General features: G+C 41.4%; 1 protein-coding gene across 2 annotated transcripts in view; it reads right to left on the reverse strand.

Moving 5' to 3' along the window:
- The window catches only part of LOC124789919 (transcription factor IIIB 90 kDa subunit), a 378,195-nt gene that overhangs the window by 354,657 nt on the left and 4,912 nt on the right, over positions 1–18,626 (reverse strand). For both annotated transcript variants that reach the window (XM_047257442.1, XM_047257452.1), the window contains exon 2: positions 6,839–6,926. In XM_047257442.1, coding sequence (XP_047113398.1) covers positions 6,839–6,926 — 88 coding nt within the window. The remainder of the gene's footprint in view (positions 1–6,838; positions 6,927–18,626) is intronic.

Here is an 18,626-nt window from a genome sequence, read left to right on the forward strand (position 1 = left end):
GAACGCTGTGTTTGCCAACAGTGCAGCCAGACATTACTCACCAATGGCCGTGCTAGACCAATGGTATGACAGGTCTGTTATCGAAGAATCTTGATTTTCATGTCGTGATTTTATAGCACCCATTGCAGGGTTCCAGGCTGTGCTCAGTTGAAATCCGCATCCTTGTTGATGAAATTATCAGCTGTATGGATATGTATTGCTTCCTTAATGATGAAATCCCAGAAAGATGATGCTGGGGATAAAACTTCCATCTTTTCATAAATCATCCGATGTCCTGTATTCAGACAGTGGTCTGCAATTACCGACTTTTCTGTTTCTGTATGAAGCTGATGTTCATCACAGCATTCTTGTACTGTGCAGCATTTCTGGCCTACGAGGTGTGACAATAAAGTAAGAAACTGATGTGAAAAAAAATGTTGCTTACCGTTTTAGTCAAGTTTAGTGTTATCTCCTTCAAAGTAGTTCCCTTCTGATTTCACACACTTTTTCCAGCACTTGTGCTACTGATGGTAACACCTCCATCTTCAGTAATATCCTCCAAGACCCTCATCACAGCTTTTGGGACATCTTGTGATGTTTGAAAATGGTGTCCCTTGACCACCGTTTTGCCTCTTGGAAATAGAAAAAAGTCGCATGGAGCGATATCTGGCGAATAAGGTGGCTGTGGTAGTACTGAAATTTGTTTTGAGGTTAAAAATTGCTGTACTGACAAAGCAGTATGGGACCGCGCAGTATCGTGATGCAGAATCCAGTTATCAGAAATGTTGGCACGGACACGAAGAACTCTTTCATGAAGTCTTTCTAAAATTTATTTGTAGTAATATTGGTTAACTGTTTGTCCAGGAGGCGCCCACTCTTTATGAACAATTCCCTTGGAATCAAAGAAGCACACAATCACGCATTTCACTTTTGACTTTGACATGCAACCTTTCTTTGGTCTGGGTGATTCCTTTGAGCACCATTGTGACCTTTGGTTTTTTATCTCTGGATCATATTGAAAAAAACCAACTTTGATCACCAGTGATAACACGGCTCAACAATTCTGGATTGATTTCGATTTACTCTAACAGATCGGCTGCCACATTTTTCTGTGTTTCTCGCTGTTGTGGTGTGAGATTTTTGAGGACCATATTTGCACAAATCTTTCTCATTCCAAGATCTTCAGTTATTATTAGACAAACCATTTCTTGATTGATGTTCAGTTCTTCTGCAATCATTTTCACGGATAATCTTCGATCAGATCGTATGAGTTCACGCACCCTGGCCAAGCTGACATCCATCCATGAAGTTGATGGTCGTCTACTGCGGTCTTCATCTTCAACATTCATTCTGCCTTCACTAAACATTTTATGCCAACGAAAAACTTGAGCTCTTGACATAACCTCCTCTTCAAAAGCCTTCTAAAGCTTACCGTAAGTTGTCGTCACGTTTTCACCCAATTTAAAGCAAAAAGAAATGACATACCATTGCGCAATATTATGTGGTTCCATTTCCGTGATGAGAGACACAAACACATGTTAACTTAATACAGCACAGCACACGACTGAGCAGTTGCATCGATGTCCGCTTGGAATAGAAGCACCTTACAGACCAAAAAGATATTGTGCTGACACAAGCCTGCAGGGTTGCCACATCTTGCAAAGAAAATCAGTCTCATTACTTTATTGTAGCACCTCGTTTATACGCTGCCTCACATTGTACACACCACATTTCCTCAGGCCAAGGTCACCCTTAACTGAACCCAACAGGTTTCTCAGTTTTGCAGATCGTTGAAAAACACATTTAATTCCTTATCTTCCGAGGATTCTTCTGATTCTTGACAAGATGGCACCAAAATACAACAAAAAGGCCAAAGTGGTGGGAAATTGTCGAAGTCACACAACGTGATCTGGCAGCAAACCTGTGAAGACTATTTACAGGCTTTAGTTGCTTAAAATTGGTGTCTGTGAGCTCCGGATAATTCTGCTACATAGCATGGCATGAGTGATTCGCTGAATTGCACACTGGATGGGCAGGGCTGTACAAACTGTTGTTATATGCTGCTCTTAGTGTGGCAAAAATCTGTAACTTCAATCTTTTTTACAAAATACTTGCAGTGCCTCTTAACAGCAGTGCATTTCTTTAGTTGTCATCTTCGCATGTAAAAAATTTCAGGGTAGATTTTGACATGTCTTATTGTGCCATTTCCTTGTAAGACGTGCAGCATCAAGGAGGTTCTTGGAGCCATATATGAACGGAAAGCACGATTTTCATAAATGCAGTGGAAGCATCTACTTGCAACCTCTTTGGCTCGTGTACAATATTGCAACTACTCAGAATGAGTTACATCTACCTCTAGACACAACCAGCTTTGACCATAGGGCTATACTTGTCCCCACAGCAGCTTATGTTCCGAGTGTGTGAGAATACAGGGTAAGACTAGTCCTATTTAAATTGCAGGGGAGAGATTTATGGGATGAGATTTCAGAAACATCACTGAACACAAAAAGTTGAATTACGGAACAGAAGAGCATACAATACTGTACAGGGTAAAGCGCTACAATAAAATTTAAACAAAGTAGTTGGGAAGGCACTCAAGACAATGTTGGAGATTTACCATTACAGAAATCAGAAGAGAAGGATGGAACTTCCACATATTTTTAATTGTGTACATAAATATGCAAAAAATAGTCCCCTCAATGCACGATGATGATGGTCCTCATAGTGAAACAATGTGAAATGGTAAGAATGTTAGTAAGTGTAAAATCAAAACAGAACAATGTTTATATTTGCGAAAATGTAGAAAGTTATGAAATTTGGATTCTTTGAGACAGTCAGAATCAACAAGATACCAGAAACGCTGTACTAGTGCCAGGGATACAAACCAGATATTTATATATTTTGACCAAATGGTTGATAATAGCAATGCAGATATGAAGTTTAACATATGAATCAGAGATGCACATGTTTCTTCATTTATGATTATTATGTAGCTACATTTGGTTTTATGTAAATTGAAAGGAAAGACATGCAGAGGTCGCTAATAATAATAATAATAGTAATAATAATAATAATAATAATAATAATAATAATAATAATAACAAATTTATTAATTGTTTGCTACAATAATTATTATTATTTTTAGAAATGTTTTTATCCTTTATACCTCAAAATATAAGCAACCAAAGTAATTAAGTTGGCATATTTCACTAGTCACCACACATCCATACCATAGTTTCTCATCTACATAATCACAGAGCCTTTTTTTTTTTCAAGGTCTGGATGCTTTGCTTTTTGGCTGCAAAATTCCAAAAACTGCCGTTCACTTCTTGAAGCTGTCTTTTGTTTTTTCTCCAGTTGTGAATACAAACTTCACTCACACAGTACTTTCTTTCCACTGCACCAATTTTCTATGCTTTTTCAATAATTTTAAGTTTTTCTTTAGTTGTGTACGAATGATAACGAGAACTTGTACTCATAATTAACAAGTTAACATGTGGTTAATACTTCATTTCTAACATGCTACTGAAGCATAACAGACTGAGGTCGAACAACGCTACAGTATAATGGAATCTATTGTTGAAGGTGGAGCAGTACCAACCTTATTACTGTTAAACCATGCACCATAGTTATCATCCTTAAATTTGGGGAAAAACATGTGCAGATTATTTGCATATCTACAGTAACAGCAAAACTAGCAGCACCTGAAGATTACGCCTGGGTCAGTCATTGAACTATTCTGTGAAAATGGAAACAACAATTCGGCAGGGGCCTCCTAGATTGACGCAGGTGCCACCTACAGTGGACACCAGCACCTGCCGCCCTCCTGTCAGCGTCACTATTAATCAATCATGCCACGAAAACCTGAGATTCAAATCTTCTTTCCATTCCAGTACCATTGCAATGTGTCTATTTTGAGTTCCTTTTTTTAATTCGTTATTTCTTTCAAGTATATCTTTGAGCTACCTATCAAAACAGCTCAATATTAATAAAATGCTACAATTTATACCTTGGCCTCAGTACAAGTGGATCTCTCTCTCTCATCCCAAGGTTTGAGTGGTATCTTTGCCAGGTAGGGCTGACAGAAGAGATAGAGAAGATCCAATGAAGAGTAGTATATTTCTTCATGGGATTGTTTAGTCAGTGTGAGAGTGTTACCGAGATGTTCAACAAACTCAATTGGCAGATGTTACAAGAGAGGTGCTGTACATCACAGAGAGGTTGACTATTGAAATTTCAAAACAGCACTTTCTGGGAAGCATCCGGCAACATATGACTTCCTCCCACATACTATGATGAGAAAATTCAAGAAATTAGAATCAATACAGAGGTTTACTGACTCCCTGAAGAAGGAACCACTTGCTTCAGAAGTGGGGGTAGTACGTCACCTTTTACCTTTACATATACAGGGTGTTACAAAAAGGTACGGCCAAACTTTCACGAAACATTCCTCACACACAAAGAAAGAAAATATGTTATGTGGAGATGTGTCTGGAAACACTTACTTTCCATGTTAGAGTGCATTTTATTACTTCTCTTCAAATCACATTAATCATGGATTGGAAACACACAGCAACAGAACGTACCAGAGTGACTTCAAACACTTTGTTACAGGAAATGTTCTCTACATTTGGTACCAGGGTTGCGTACACAAGAGCTTTCAAATGCCCCCATACATGAAAGTCAAGAGGGTTGAGGTCAGGAGAGTGTGGAGGCCATGGAATTTGTCCGCCCCTACCAACCCAACAGTCACCGAATCTGTTGTTGAGAAGCGTACGAACACTTCGACTGAAATGTGCAGGAGCTCCATCGTGCATGAACCACATGTTGTGTCGTACTTGTAAAGGGACATGTTCTAGCAGCACAGGTGGAGTATCCTGTATGAAATCATGATAATGTCCACAGCAACAGAACGTACCAGAGTGACTTCAAACACTTTGTTACAGGAAATGTTCTCTACATTTGGTACCAGGGTTGCGTACACAAGAGCTTTCAAATGCCCCCATACATGAAAGTCAAGAGGGTTGAGGTCAGGAGAGTGTGGAGGCCATGGAATTTGTCCGCCCCTACCAACCCAACGGTCACCGAATCTGTTGTTGAGAAGCGTACGAACACTTCGACTGAAATGTGCAGGAGCTCCATCGTGCATGAACCACATGTTGTGTCGTACTTGTAAAGGGACATGTTCCAGCAGCACAGGTGGAGTATCCTGTATGAAATCATGATAATGTGCCCCATTGAGCGTAGGTGGAAGAACATGGGGCCCAATCAAGACATCACCAACAATGCCTGCCCAAACGTTCACAGAAAATCTGTGTTGATGACTTGATTGTACAATTGCGTGCGGATTCTCGTCAGCCCACACATGTTGATTGTGAAAATTTACAATTTGATCACGTTGGAATGAAGCCTAATCCATAAAGAGAACATTTGAAATGAGGATTGACACATTGTTGGATGAACCATTCGCAGAAGTGTACCCGTGGAGGCCAATCAGCTGCTGATAGTGCCTGCACACACTGTACATGGTACGGAAACAACTGGTTCTCCCATACTCTCCATACAGTGACATGGTCAACGTTACCTTGTACAGCAGCAACTTCTCTAACGCTGACATTAGGGTTATCGTCAACTGCACGAAGAATTGCCTCGTCCATTGCAGGTGTCCTCGTCGTTCTAGGTCTTCCCCAGTCACGAGTCATAGGCTGGAATTTTCCGTGCTCCCTAAGACACCAATCAATTGCTTCGAACGTCCTCCTGTCGGGACACCTTCATTCTGGAAATCTGTCTCGATACAAACGTACCGCACCACGGCTATTGCCCCGTGCTAATCCATACATCAAATGGGCATCTGCCAATTCCGCACTTGTAAACATTGCACTGACTGCAAAACCACATTCGTGACGAACACTAACCTGTTGATACTACGTACTGATGTGCTTGATGCTAGTACTGTAGAGCAATGAGTCGCATTTCAACACTAGCACCGAAGTCAACATTACCTTCCTTCAACTGGGCCAACTGGTGGTGAATCGAGGAAGTACAGTACATACTGACGAAACTAAAATGAACTCTAAGATGGAAATTAAGCATTTCCGGACACATGTCCACATAACATCTTTTCTTTATTTGTGTGTGAGGAATGTTTCCTGAAAGTTTGGCCGTACCTTTTTGTAACACCCTGTATATTGCACATTCAATCTCCTGAAGGTAAGTAGCAGGTAGCAACTCTTTCTTCCAATTTATTACAATCTGTACCATGGCTGTTAGTCCAATATTTCTCTCAAGTTGAATAGGACCTTCTGTTGCTCCTGATCAAAGGCTTGTAGAATCTCTTCCTTTCTTTTGGCAACTTCACCATCCATCCTTTTCTTTCTCCTGATGAAGCAAAAAAAAAAAAAAAAAAAAAAAAAAAAAAAAAAAAAAGAAAAAAAAAAAAAAAAAAAAAAATCTTAAGTAAGACATTAGCCATATTCTTATATTATATATGTCTGCATTGCTCCAATAATTCCTGATAGGGTGACTAATAAGTATATGCTGCTCTCCTGCCACAAAAATTCTCCCAGTTATTCACCCAACCAATTACCCTCATTCATTGTGATCATACATATTTAAGCATCACATTCTCAATAATTATCTTTTCTTTTAACTGCCTCTTAATTTTTTTTCTCTCTCTCCACATAATTATATTACCTGTGGCAATAAGTGGCTTAGCATCATGTTTTGTGTGTGTTTTCACCTAATTCTCTTTTTTTGTTGCTGAAGGAGTTCCCAATACCCACCATAAGCCATTAGTAAATGAAAATACTGGTTCAGAACCAGTGTAATATACAATGAGACACAGAGATACATTTCATACCTTAGCTGCTGGGCTAGGTTAGTAACAGCTCGCTTAGCATTGCGTAGTGTGATCTCTCTTGATTCCTTCCCGAAGCCAGCATGAAAAGCTGAAACAGAACAGGAATATATAAACTTTGATTTGTTTAGATATTATAGAAATTAACCTATGAGGCACAAAGTACAATGCTGGTTATTTTGTTTCTCAAACTATGAGATTATTTATGTAAAGTAATACCACTAAAATTAAAACTTCATGAGTAGCAGAACTTAAGAACATATTTATAAGGAAAAAAAATTGCATGTAGTAAAGGTACCAGGAAAACTGCATACTACAGCAACAGAGTATGTCTGAATGGCAATAAAAATGTGAACCAAATTATAAACAAAATAGAAAGTAGCCTCCACTCAGAACAATGTACATGGTGACTCTTATAAGTGTTTAAAAACACCCGAAGGATGTAGATGACGTTGAGAAAAGTAATTTAATATAACAAACATGGGACAACAAATGTTGGGAAATACCTCAAAAGTGGATGATAAATACTGAACATGTGATGTCACTAGATGATGTATCTCACCACACATGCAGCGACTGGGCTTGGAACTGTCATCCACTTTTGGGGTATTTCCTGATGCTTGCAGCCGCACGTGTCTCATATTAAATTATTTGTCTCAGCATCATCTACATCGCTTCAGGGGCTTTTAAACATTAATAATAATCACCCTGTAGATGCAAATTGGGATATAGAAATAGACTCGCAAACATGGATGACTACTAGACCTGTAAATAATATAATTATATTTGGTGAATACCTTTATTTTAAATGTGCTGCATGTACAGAATGGACCCTAAAAGGCACATCAAAAGGTATAACTGTGTGTGTGTGTGTGTGTGTGTGTGTGTGTGTGTGCGTGTGTGTGTCAGTCTTTGCTCTCATTTTTACATTACCATGAAAAACGACTGTAAAAAATGAAAAACACAAGAAAAATGTGGTGTTAATTGCCGATTTACAGGACTAGGTTGTTCAGTCATCAGCTGTTTTTCCTCTTTATAAGAGATTTCGAACCAGTGCATGAGCATTTATTGGCAATTACACTAAAATAAATTTTCTGTTCAATGGTTCCTCCACAGTTAAATTCAGATGTATGCTTCACACTTCAAATGTCATGTTACCTCAGCTTGCACCTATGGCTCATACAGCCAAGAGCCACAGTCTCATAGCTATACTAACTGAATATCCAGGTTTGCCAGGGTATGTATATATTCCATTCCTCTATTACAGGGTGTTTCAAAAATGACCGGTATATTTGAAACGGCAATAAAAACTAAACGAGCAGCGATAGAAATACACCGTTTGTTGCAATATGCTTGGGACAACAGTACATTTTCAGGCATACAAACTTTCGAAATTACAGTAGTTACAATTTTCAACAACAGATGGCACTGCGGTCTGGGAAACTCTATAGTATGATATTTTCCACATATCCACCATGCGTAGCAATAATATGGCGTAGTCTCTGAATGAAATTACCCGAAACCTTTGACAACGTGTCTGGCGGAATGGCTTCACATGCAGATGAGATGTACTGCATCAGCTGTTCAATTGTTTCTGGGTTCTGGCGGTACACCTGGTCTTTCAAGTGTCCCCACAGAAAGAAGTCACAGGGGTTCATGTCTGGCGAATAGGGAGGCCAATCCATGCTGCCTCCTGTATGTTTCGGATAGCCCAAAGCAATCACACGATCATAGAAATATTCATTCAGGAAATTAAAGACGTCGGCCGTGCGATGTGGCTGGGCACCATCTTCCATAAACCACGAGGTGTTCGCAGTGTCGTCTAAGGCAGTTTGTACCGCCACAAATTCACGAAGAATGTCCAGATAGCGTGATGCAGTAATCGTTTCGGATCTGAAAAATGGGCCAATGATTCCTTTGGAAGAAATGGCGTCCCAGACCAGTACTTTTTGAGGTTGCAGGGACGATGGGACTGCAACATGGGGCTTTTTGGTTCCCCATATGCGCCAGTTCTGTTTATTGACGAAGCCATCCAGCTAAAAATAAGCTTCGTCAGTAAACCAAATGCTGCCCACATGCATATCGCCATCATCAATCCTGTGCACTATATCGTTAGCGAATGTCTCTCGTGCAGCAATGGTAGCGGCGCTGAGGGGTTGCCGCGTTTGAATTTTGTATGGATAGAGGTGTAAACTCTGGCGCATGAGACGATACATGGATGTTGGCGTCATTTGGACCGCAGCTGCAACACGGCGAACGGAAACCCAAGGCCACTGTTGGATCACCTGCTGCACTAGCTGCGCGTTGCCCTCTGTGGTTGCCGTACGCGGTCGCCCTACCTTTCCAGCACGTTCATCCGTCACGTTCCCAGTCCGTTGAAATTTTTCAAACAGATCCTTTATTGTATCGCTTTTCGGTCCTTTGGTTACATTAAACCTCCGTTGAAAACTTCGTCTTGTTGCAACAACACTGTGTTCTAGGCGGTGGAATTCCAACACCAGAAAAATCCTCTGTTCTAAGGAATAAACCATGTTGTCTACAGCACACTTGCACGTTGTGAACAGCACACGCTTACAGCAGAAAGACGACGTACAGAATGGCGCACCCACAGACTGCGTTGTCTTCTATATCTTTCACATCACTTGCAGCGCCATCTGTTGTTGAAAATTGTAACTACTGTAATTTCGAAAGTTTGTCTGCCTGAAAATGTACTGTTGTCCCAAGCATATTGCAACAAACGGTGTATTTCTATCGCTGCTCGTTTAGTTTTTATTGCCGTTTCAAATATACCGGTCATTTTTGAAACACCCTGTATGTAATCCAGTCAGAAGGATGGACATACAAAATCTTCTATTAGTCCATCTCCCACCCTACTCCCCCTATCCATCACCACATTATCAGCCCCACACCAGTTGGAAGTTGATGGTTCCCATGCCCACAGTATCTCTTTCCCAATGGTAATATGTGTACCAAGTTTGGTTGAAACTGATTCAGGAGTCTAGATGCAATTTTTACCTGCAGTTTTGCCTGGGTTCGCAAATGCCATATATTTCAGCTATATTTAAAATATTTCACATGTATTTCTTGACATATTTCACTGAAACTCTAGTGAATTGCATCCTGTGGTTTCATCTTCTCACACCTCAATATTTATGATATCATATCCCATGAAATGTACAATGGTATAATTTTGCAGGTACATTCAGTGGTACATGTAAATACTATCTGCAAAATGTGTTGCAAATAGAGTTAGTAGTTAAGAAGTAATAAACTAAAATGCCATGCCTGATGTGGCAGTTTCATTGTTGAACAGTGGAAACGTAGTTGTGCAAGTGGCCCCTTTGCAGGAACAATCTCTTTTTCCTTTGATGAAATGTGTAGTTTGTTGTCTTCTTATTATCATAAGTGGACGTCACTGCTGCTCGCGTAGAATTTTAGCAATGCAACAAGCAGCCACAGTAGTCTTAATCGGGTTTGAGTGGCAGAGCTGCAGTGTTTGTGCCGTAAGTGTTGCTTTACCATTCATTTATTTGACCAGTTTCAACAAATGAGTGGGCTACACAATTGGTGATTGCAAAAAAGCTGTAATCTTGTGGAGACTTCAAAGTTACCCTCAATGCTGTTATTGACACATACCCTCTGCATTAAACTAATGAATTACTTGCAAAATTTGGTGGGGACTAATTATTTTCCAAAACTGACCTCGCTGAGGCCCTCTGCAAGTTCCATTAGATAATGTATTGAAATGATTGTTTGTAGTGTACAGGCCTTTTGATCTTTATCAATATAAACATTTAATATTTGGAATGGCTAGTGCCCCAACTATATCCCAACACGTTTTGGAGCAACTTATGGCAGATTTCCTTGCTGCTGCAAATGTCTTGACAATACTGTAGTAATAGGTGCTACGATAGAAGAACATTTACATAACCTCCGTTCGCTCTTTACTGTTCTGCAAACCACAGGCCTTAGTGTGATCTTATGAAGTTGCAATTTTTTAACCCTGTATTTTTTACCTCAGTCAAGAATTTTTCAGGTAGTGTGTTTGGTCCCTGTAACAGCATGTCGCCTCTATTATGGCTCTGCCTCGCGCAAACAGTCTGCAGGAACAACAGGCACTCGTCGGTAAAGTAGTATACACTATCACAGGTTTATTCTGAGTGTAACTACTCTGGCTCACCCTCTGCAATAGTTGTTTCATAAAAATGTTCCTTCAGGTGGTCACCAGCCTGTGAGCATGCATTTGTGCAGCTTAAAAACAAATTACTCTCTGTGCCTTGCCTTGCAACCTGGTAAACATTTAGTCTTGGCCACAGATGTGGCCAATATGTGGAGGGTACAGTTCCAGCCCATCGTTATGCTGATGGCTTTGAGCAACTTATCCATTTTTCTATATTCACATCATTAGGGAGCCTCCCACACTAAACAATTGGCTCATCAGAATGTTCTTGCCTGATACTGACTGCTAGGGGGAACGCCAGGTCACAGCTACTTTTTGATTGTTTATGCTTTTTCCAAGCTTCCTTATGTTGTCGGTTGGCCATCCACCACAGCAGATGTGATGATCAAGGTGCTCTCAGTTATTATTTTCTACCAAAGGCCTACCTTGTATGGTGGTTTCAGATAATGTTCTTCAATTTATGGCTCTATCTTTTCAAGATTTTTGCTCACGCAGTGGCATCCACCATATCAAAGTGCCTCCCTCAATCTGCAATCCAATAGCCAAGCAGAATGTCTCATGTGGACTTTCATAATGTAAATGTGTCATGGTTCATGCCTTGAACCCCGGTCTGGGTGTGGGGGTTCGGATGACACCTGCACTGTCTTCTGGGCATCATCCACAGCCAGCACAGGGGCCTTGTGTTCATGGTGCATACCAATGGGTGTCTTGTGGCACATCATACAATTAGCTGTGCCCTAAGGTGGGCACTGACACCTCCACACGGAATGCCATATCGGCACCTCTTCCACCATGTCACCTACCTTCCTGATGTGGTCTCTGGCTGCTCCGCCAGTACCCTGGCCACACACAAGTGATGCAGCTCAGCCTCTCGATGCCCCTGCAGTGTCTTCTCACACAGGAGTGGGGCGGTAGGGTGGCGGTGCCAGGGTCTTGTATGGGTGTGCCCCCAGGTGTTGTCTACACCAATGAAAGTGCCTCCAACGCTGACGCAGGCAGGGGCCTCCTAGATTGACGCAGGTGCCACCTGCAGCGGACACCAGCACCTGCTACCCTCCTGCCAGCGTCACTTACATTACCTCTGGATGAAGAGGCTCCCTAGCTCACAGCATCTACAGATGAGTCCAATGTCGACAAGACCCCCACCTACTGGGTGCCAGGGTCATCTGCCTGCTCCCCTGAAGGGGGAGGAAGGCACATGTGTCTGCACTTGCACTACTTCCACCCCTATGTGCTGGTCCACGTGTGCCAGGAACTGTTCATGCTCAGGATGATTGCTTAAAACACTATGAATGTGTCAACCATTAGCACATCATGGAAGAGTTGGCATCTATTGGCTCTTTCCCATGATAAAGGAGGAGTGTAATAACCCGCACTTTACAATACCTCCACTACCGCTACTGCAGCACACACTGTACATTTAGTATTGCACTATTTGGGTGCTCCAAGCCCTCACCAGAGGCCGCCAACCATGAACGGCACCTCAGTCACCTGCAGCCAATAGCCAGTGGCCCCTGGTGGCCGAATGCTCTTTATATTGCCTTGCTCCAGCTCTGGCTGGCAGTCCTGTACATGTCACTAAACTGTATTCTATTACTTCTGTTTATGCTGTCATTCAATTATATAATAGACAGTTGTTTACATGTGTTTTATTGTGTTCGGAGTTAAAACAGACTCCTGCAACAGACAGCAGCAGAGCAGTATTCTGCACTATGGTTTGGTTTACTGTTAGAAATGCTAAGAATGTATTTTTTTATAACAGTCAATCAGTATATTACTTCGTCTTATGCACACTGATCAGCCATACCATTATGACCAGCTACCTAATAGTCAGTATGTCCATCTTTAGCACAGAGAACAGCGGCAATGTATCACAGCATGCAAGCAAAGAAGCCTCAGTAGATCGCTGGAGGGAGTTGGCACTACATGTGCACACACAAGTTACTTTAACTCCTGTAAATTAGGTGAGGGAGGGTGGCATACGAGCTCTGGCACCATTTTCAATAACATTCCACATGTGTTAAAATGGGTTTAGATTTGGCAAGTTGGGTGGCCAGCACATCAACTGAAACTCACACCTTTGTTTCTTGAACCTCTCCATCGTCTGCAACCAATGTGCAACACTCGTTGGCCATCATGGTGCCATGCATGAGCTCCACTGGGCCCATGGATGCCCATGTGAATGTTCCCCAGAGCATAATGAAGCCACCGCCAACTTGTCCCCGTACCAAAGTACAGATGTCAAGGAGTTGTTCCATTGTAAGACAACAGATTCGTGACCCCATTCGGCATGAAGAAGAAGGTATCGGGATTCATCAGACCGTGCAATACTCTGCCATTGTGGCAACGTCCAGTGCGAATGGTCACATACCCATTTCAGTCAAAGTTGCCCGTGTCATGTTGTTAACATTGGCAGGTGAATGGGTTGTCGGCTGCAGAGGCCCACTGTTAGAAGTATTCAGTGCACTGTGTTCAGACACACTTGTACCCTGCTTGGCATTAAAGTCTGATGCTAGTTCTGTGACAATTCACCACCTGTCCTGTTTTTACCAGTCTGCCCAGTCTCTGAGGCCCAACATCTGTAATGACGGGTGGCCGCCCTGCCCCACAATGCCTCGACCTGGTTTCACCTTGGTTTAGTCATTTGTTGAAGGCACTCACCACAGCACTCCTCAAATACCTGAAATACCTGACAAGTAGTGCAGTTACCGAAATGCTTGTGCTGAGCTTCCAGGCCATCACAATTTGCCTTCAGTCAAACTCAGATAGATCAATGCATCTTCCCCATTCTACACTTCTAGACACAGACAGCACACACTCACTGCTATTACATCCACCATGCCTGTGACTGACTAGCAGTCATTCCTCGCCAGGTGATGCTGCTTTCACCCATAGAGGTTTGTATTGATAGCAGCTTGGGTGTATATCTCGTGAAAAGACTATGAAGGTAAAATTAGAGAGAGTTGAGCCCATATGGAGGCTTACCAACAACTGTTGCTCCTGTAAACCATTTGCAGATGGAAAAGGAAAGCAGGGAAGTGACAGTGACACACAAAGTACTCTCAGCCACACACCATAAGCTGGATCATGGAGTACAAATATAGATGTAGAAACAAAATAAATATTTATGGCTTATTTCATGAGGGGTAAATGAAGGTAGCTGCAAAAAATCCTGCCTTAAGCATGACATTACGAGGCATGTTTTTTTAAGTAAGGTCCGTTTTAATGTAGACACTAGTAGGTCACGAGCATACCGCAATGAGTGTGTGCGTCATGTACCAGCATGTCTCTGGAACAACTGTGCTCAGTTTCATCTCTGTAGCTAACCTGTACGGTTCTGTTCTGTGCTTTCAAAATGTTTAAGACTATTAACTCGCCCGCCACGTGTGAGGTTCGCTCAGTAATACGGTTTTTGTCAGCAAGGAACCTGTGTGCTGCAGAAATTCATTGACAGATTTGCAAAGGGTACAGTGATGCTGTTATGAGTGAAAGCAAAGTGCATAAGTGGGTACAAGCATTCAAAGATTGTCACAACAACGCCCATGATGAGGACTGCTCTGGTCACCCTTCTTTGATAACAGACGATTTGGTGGCTTCAGTTGAAGCAAGGATTCATGAGAAAAGGCGCTTCACAATAACATGTCTCTCAAACGAATTTCCTGATGTTTTACAACACTGTTTCTGAACACCTAAAGTTTAGGAAACTGTGCTCCCATTGGGTCCTAAAACTCCAAACAGAGGAACACAAAAACCAAAGATTTGAGTGTGCGATGAAGTTCGTGACTTGTTATCACGAAGAAGGTGATGGCTTCTTGAGTCAGATCATAACTGGAGATGATACATAGGTATCGCATATCGTGCCTGAATCAAAGCAACAGTGCATGGAATGAAGACAGATATACTCGCCTGTAAAGGTGAAGACCAAACAGACACTGTCCCAGTGCAAAATCATGGCATTGGTGTTTTGGGATAGGCATAGTGTTTCCTTCTCCATGAAAATGCAAGACCTGACACTGCAGGTCAGACCCATGATTTTTTGGACAGTTTTGGCTGGGAAGTTTTAGACCACCGACCCTACAGTCCTGATATTGCGCCAAATGATTACCATCTGTTCCTCCACCTCAAACAACACCACAGTGGCTACCGTTACAATGACGACGATATGAAAACAGCACTGAACTCCTGGTTATCGGAGCAGGTGGCAAGTTTTTATGAAGAGGGTATTTTAAACTTGGTTGAGAGGTATGATATGTGTTTGAACAAACTCGGCAACTATGTAAAAAAGATAGAGTGAAGTATGTACTTTCTGAAAATAAATTTCCTTTTTTGAAATAACCTTTTGTTGTGTACTTATGTTCAAATGGACCTTACTCAAAAAACACGCCTCGTAGTAATACTGTCAAAAAATCTATCACGTGTATCACATATGGATTTACTGGACAGAATGGCATCGCAGTCTGAATAATCTAGATTATTATTGACCCACTACCGCCTGCAATAACTGGTATCTTCAACCACTCCATGACCACATTCATTTTCCCTGTTGCCTAGAAACATGGATTTGTCAAGCAACAGCCCAAAGTAGCATCACCACATCACCCTCTGCCTAACGCAGGTCTTTGAAAGAGAGAATTGAGATCCATGCTTCAAAATTAATATTGTGCCTATCAGATGACTACCTGAAGCTAATTCTAAAGATCATCCACTGATATCAAACTAGAGCACTGTGAAAGAGTCACCTACATATTTGATAACTTAGAATATCTCCAATATGACTGCAAAACAACTGAAAACAGAAAGTTCTAGATGAACATTGGTAGACAGCACTGGAATCCCAATGTCTGGAACAAGGAGAGGATAAAGTAGTGCTAGACAGTGATGAACGCTTTCAGTAGATAAATGAATACTGCAATTCATTGGCGATAGTAGGAGAAACCATTTTGGATTGTGGAGTTCAAGTACATCAGGTGGGAGGTGGTGGATTTAAAATTATGAAAGCTGCACTGGGATTGAGTTACAAGTTCTTGAGATTGTAGACACCAGAGAGGTCACTGATTCATCACCCTCTTCAATAGTTTGTGCAGTTTATTTGTCAAGCAGGAAGGGGTTTAATGCTGTCCAGGTATTGTGAATTCTTTCCAGGTTTAAATATGAGAACAAGAACACATACTCTGTTGTTGTTTTAGCTGGTTATTGAGCCACCCATTTTATATACTAAAATACTGCAGGTAAAACTCATTTTGAATCTGTATGTTCTCTGTTCATGTGTATAAACAGCTGTTTAAGATATTTTTACTCATTTTATCAGCTTGCATCTGATCTGCTGTATTTTTTTGAAAACAATGAGTAGCAATTGAAGATAGAAAACAATTTAATACAGTGAGGACCAAAACGGACATTGTATGTGAAAGCAGTCAGGAAGCAATCTCCCGAAGTTAAGTGGTTAAATATTGTTGTCAGAATATGAATTGAGGGCCCAACAATCCCAATAAGCTTTGGAAACAGCCAGAGTTCCGCAACGGTCTATTGGAGTATTGATGTTCCTCTAGTTTTGGGCCCATGTTATGACCATATAGCACTTTCTTTCCTTGCTTCCTTTAGTGAGCTAGGAAAGATGATACTTGGGTATTTGATCAGATATACTCATAATTTATTTACCAAACTATGCCATGCTAAGTACAGTGTCAGTAGGTAAGACACTATATTAGGCCCATGTCCACTGTGATACGTTTAAATGCAGTCTCAAAAGTGTAATTAAGACTATCTGATAATGACATTGATCAAATGTTTGAAAACTTGACCAGACTAACAAGAAATAATGACAATGACCTTGTTTAACAACAAAATAAAAATGACAATGACTGAGCTGAAACAAGATTCTCTTCTCACTCCATACCACTGGCTATCAGCAACTCAATGCACAGTGGCATATAAATAAAGCTGTTCTTACCCTAGATGTTTCATTGATCACTACAGTGCTCTGATAGGTGTGGTCTTATTGGAGATAGTATGCCCTCGCTTTCCTCTGAGATTTGACCTTACCCAGCCAGTAACAAGCGACTTATAGTATAGCATGGGTATGGAACCACAGTGCAGCTTGGCATTTTCTGTATGAAAACAGAATTACCAGATGTCAAAGAAGCAATAAATGACAGAAGAAATCTTAGACCAGTATTAACCTTCAGCAGGCGAAAGGTTTACTGCTACCAATAGCCACAAATATAGGTGACAACACTATCCTAACTTTTGAAACTATTTGTTCCTCCCTCAGCAAAGAGAGAGGAATATGTAAGTTAAAACCATATTATCACTTGTATATGCCTATCAGCAGCAATAAACATTTCGTCGTCTGAAGATAATTAATGGCCAGTGACACTTTATAAGTTTTCTTGATTGAGTTTTGCTTTGAAACATGACCAACTGTAGATCAAACCTGTGGATTTTTAGTCTTCACATTTATCACATATGTAAATTATAATTCATATTTAAGTGAAAACAGTAGCTAACACTTACAATAATTGACAATGAAGGCACATGGATCTGGGAACACTGAACAAAGTGATTTCAGATACATCACAGAACATGGTCAATCTGCGGCACATGAGGACTGCACAGCAGTGTAAGTTGTGGCATAAAGTGTATTGTGTGTGTCTGAGCCAGGAGCTTCACTGCTGATATCGGGTGGGCAAGGAGGATTTCATGCAGCAGTTTGTGGGTGAGGATGAAAGGTGCTAGCACCATTTCATAAATAACGTACAGGGTGTCAACAATGAGACTCCAACATTTTAGTATACTAAATCTTTCTCATTTCAGATGGTGGACCTGTGAATCCTGAAGGGGCAGACAGAGCAACTCAACAAGTTTGTGGTGTGCAAATTTGATATGCTAAGTGGCCCTAGTGGAACTGTAATCAATTGTTTTAGCAAAATGGAGGATATGAAGCAGCATGCACAAGTGGTCTGGTGGTATGCAGAGACAAAATCAGTGACCCAAGTGCAAAGAAAATTTCGTTGAGTTTACAACAAAGCGCCCCCGTCGTTCAAGACTATACAGAAGTGGTGTGATCAGTTTTTGGCTACTGGGAGTGTTGCAAAAGGGCATGGTGGTGGTAAGCCTGGGATCAGCAAACATCATGTGGAAGAAGTGTGGCAGTCATTTGAACAAAGTCCACAGAAGTCAGTGCGACAGGCAGCACGAGAACTTCTTATGAAACGTTCAACAGTGCACAAACTGCTTCATCAGCGATTACATTTGTATGCATATAAAGTGCAGGTTGTGCAAGAAACCAAGCCTGATGATCGATCAGAGCGAGAAGAATTTGCACGTGTCATGTTAGATCGCACTGCTGCGGACGAGACATTTTTATCACGCGTGATGTTTACTGACAAGGCAACCTTTCAAGTGTCAGGGGCTGTCAATCGTCACAATGTGTGCATCTGGGGGTCTAAAAATCCACATGCATCTAGGGAACACATGCGCAACAGTCCAAAAGTTTATGTGTGGTGTAGTTTGATGATAAATTGCATTGTTGGGCCATTTTTCTTTCAGGAGCCGACTGTGGATGGAGCCATCTACCTGGACATGTCGGAACAATTTGCCGTGCCACAGATA

Source organism: Schistocerca piceifrons, chromosome 1, assembly GCF_021461385.2.
Source record: "Schistocerca piceifrons isolate TAMUIC-IGC-003096 chromosome 1, iqSchPice1.1, whole genome shotgun sequence".
In the NCBI taxonomy this organism is placed as follows: domain Eukaryota; kingdom Metazoa; phylum Arthropoda; class Insecta; order Orthoptera; family Acrididae; genus Schistocerca; species Schistocerca piceifrons.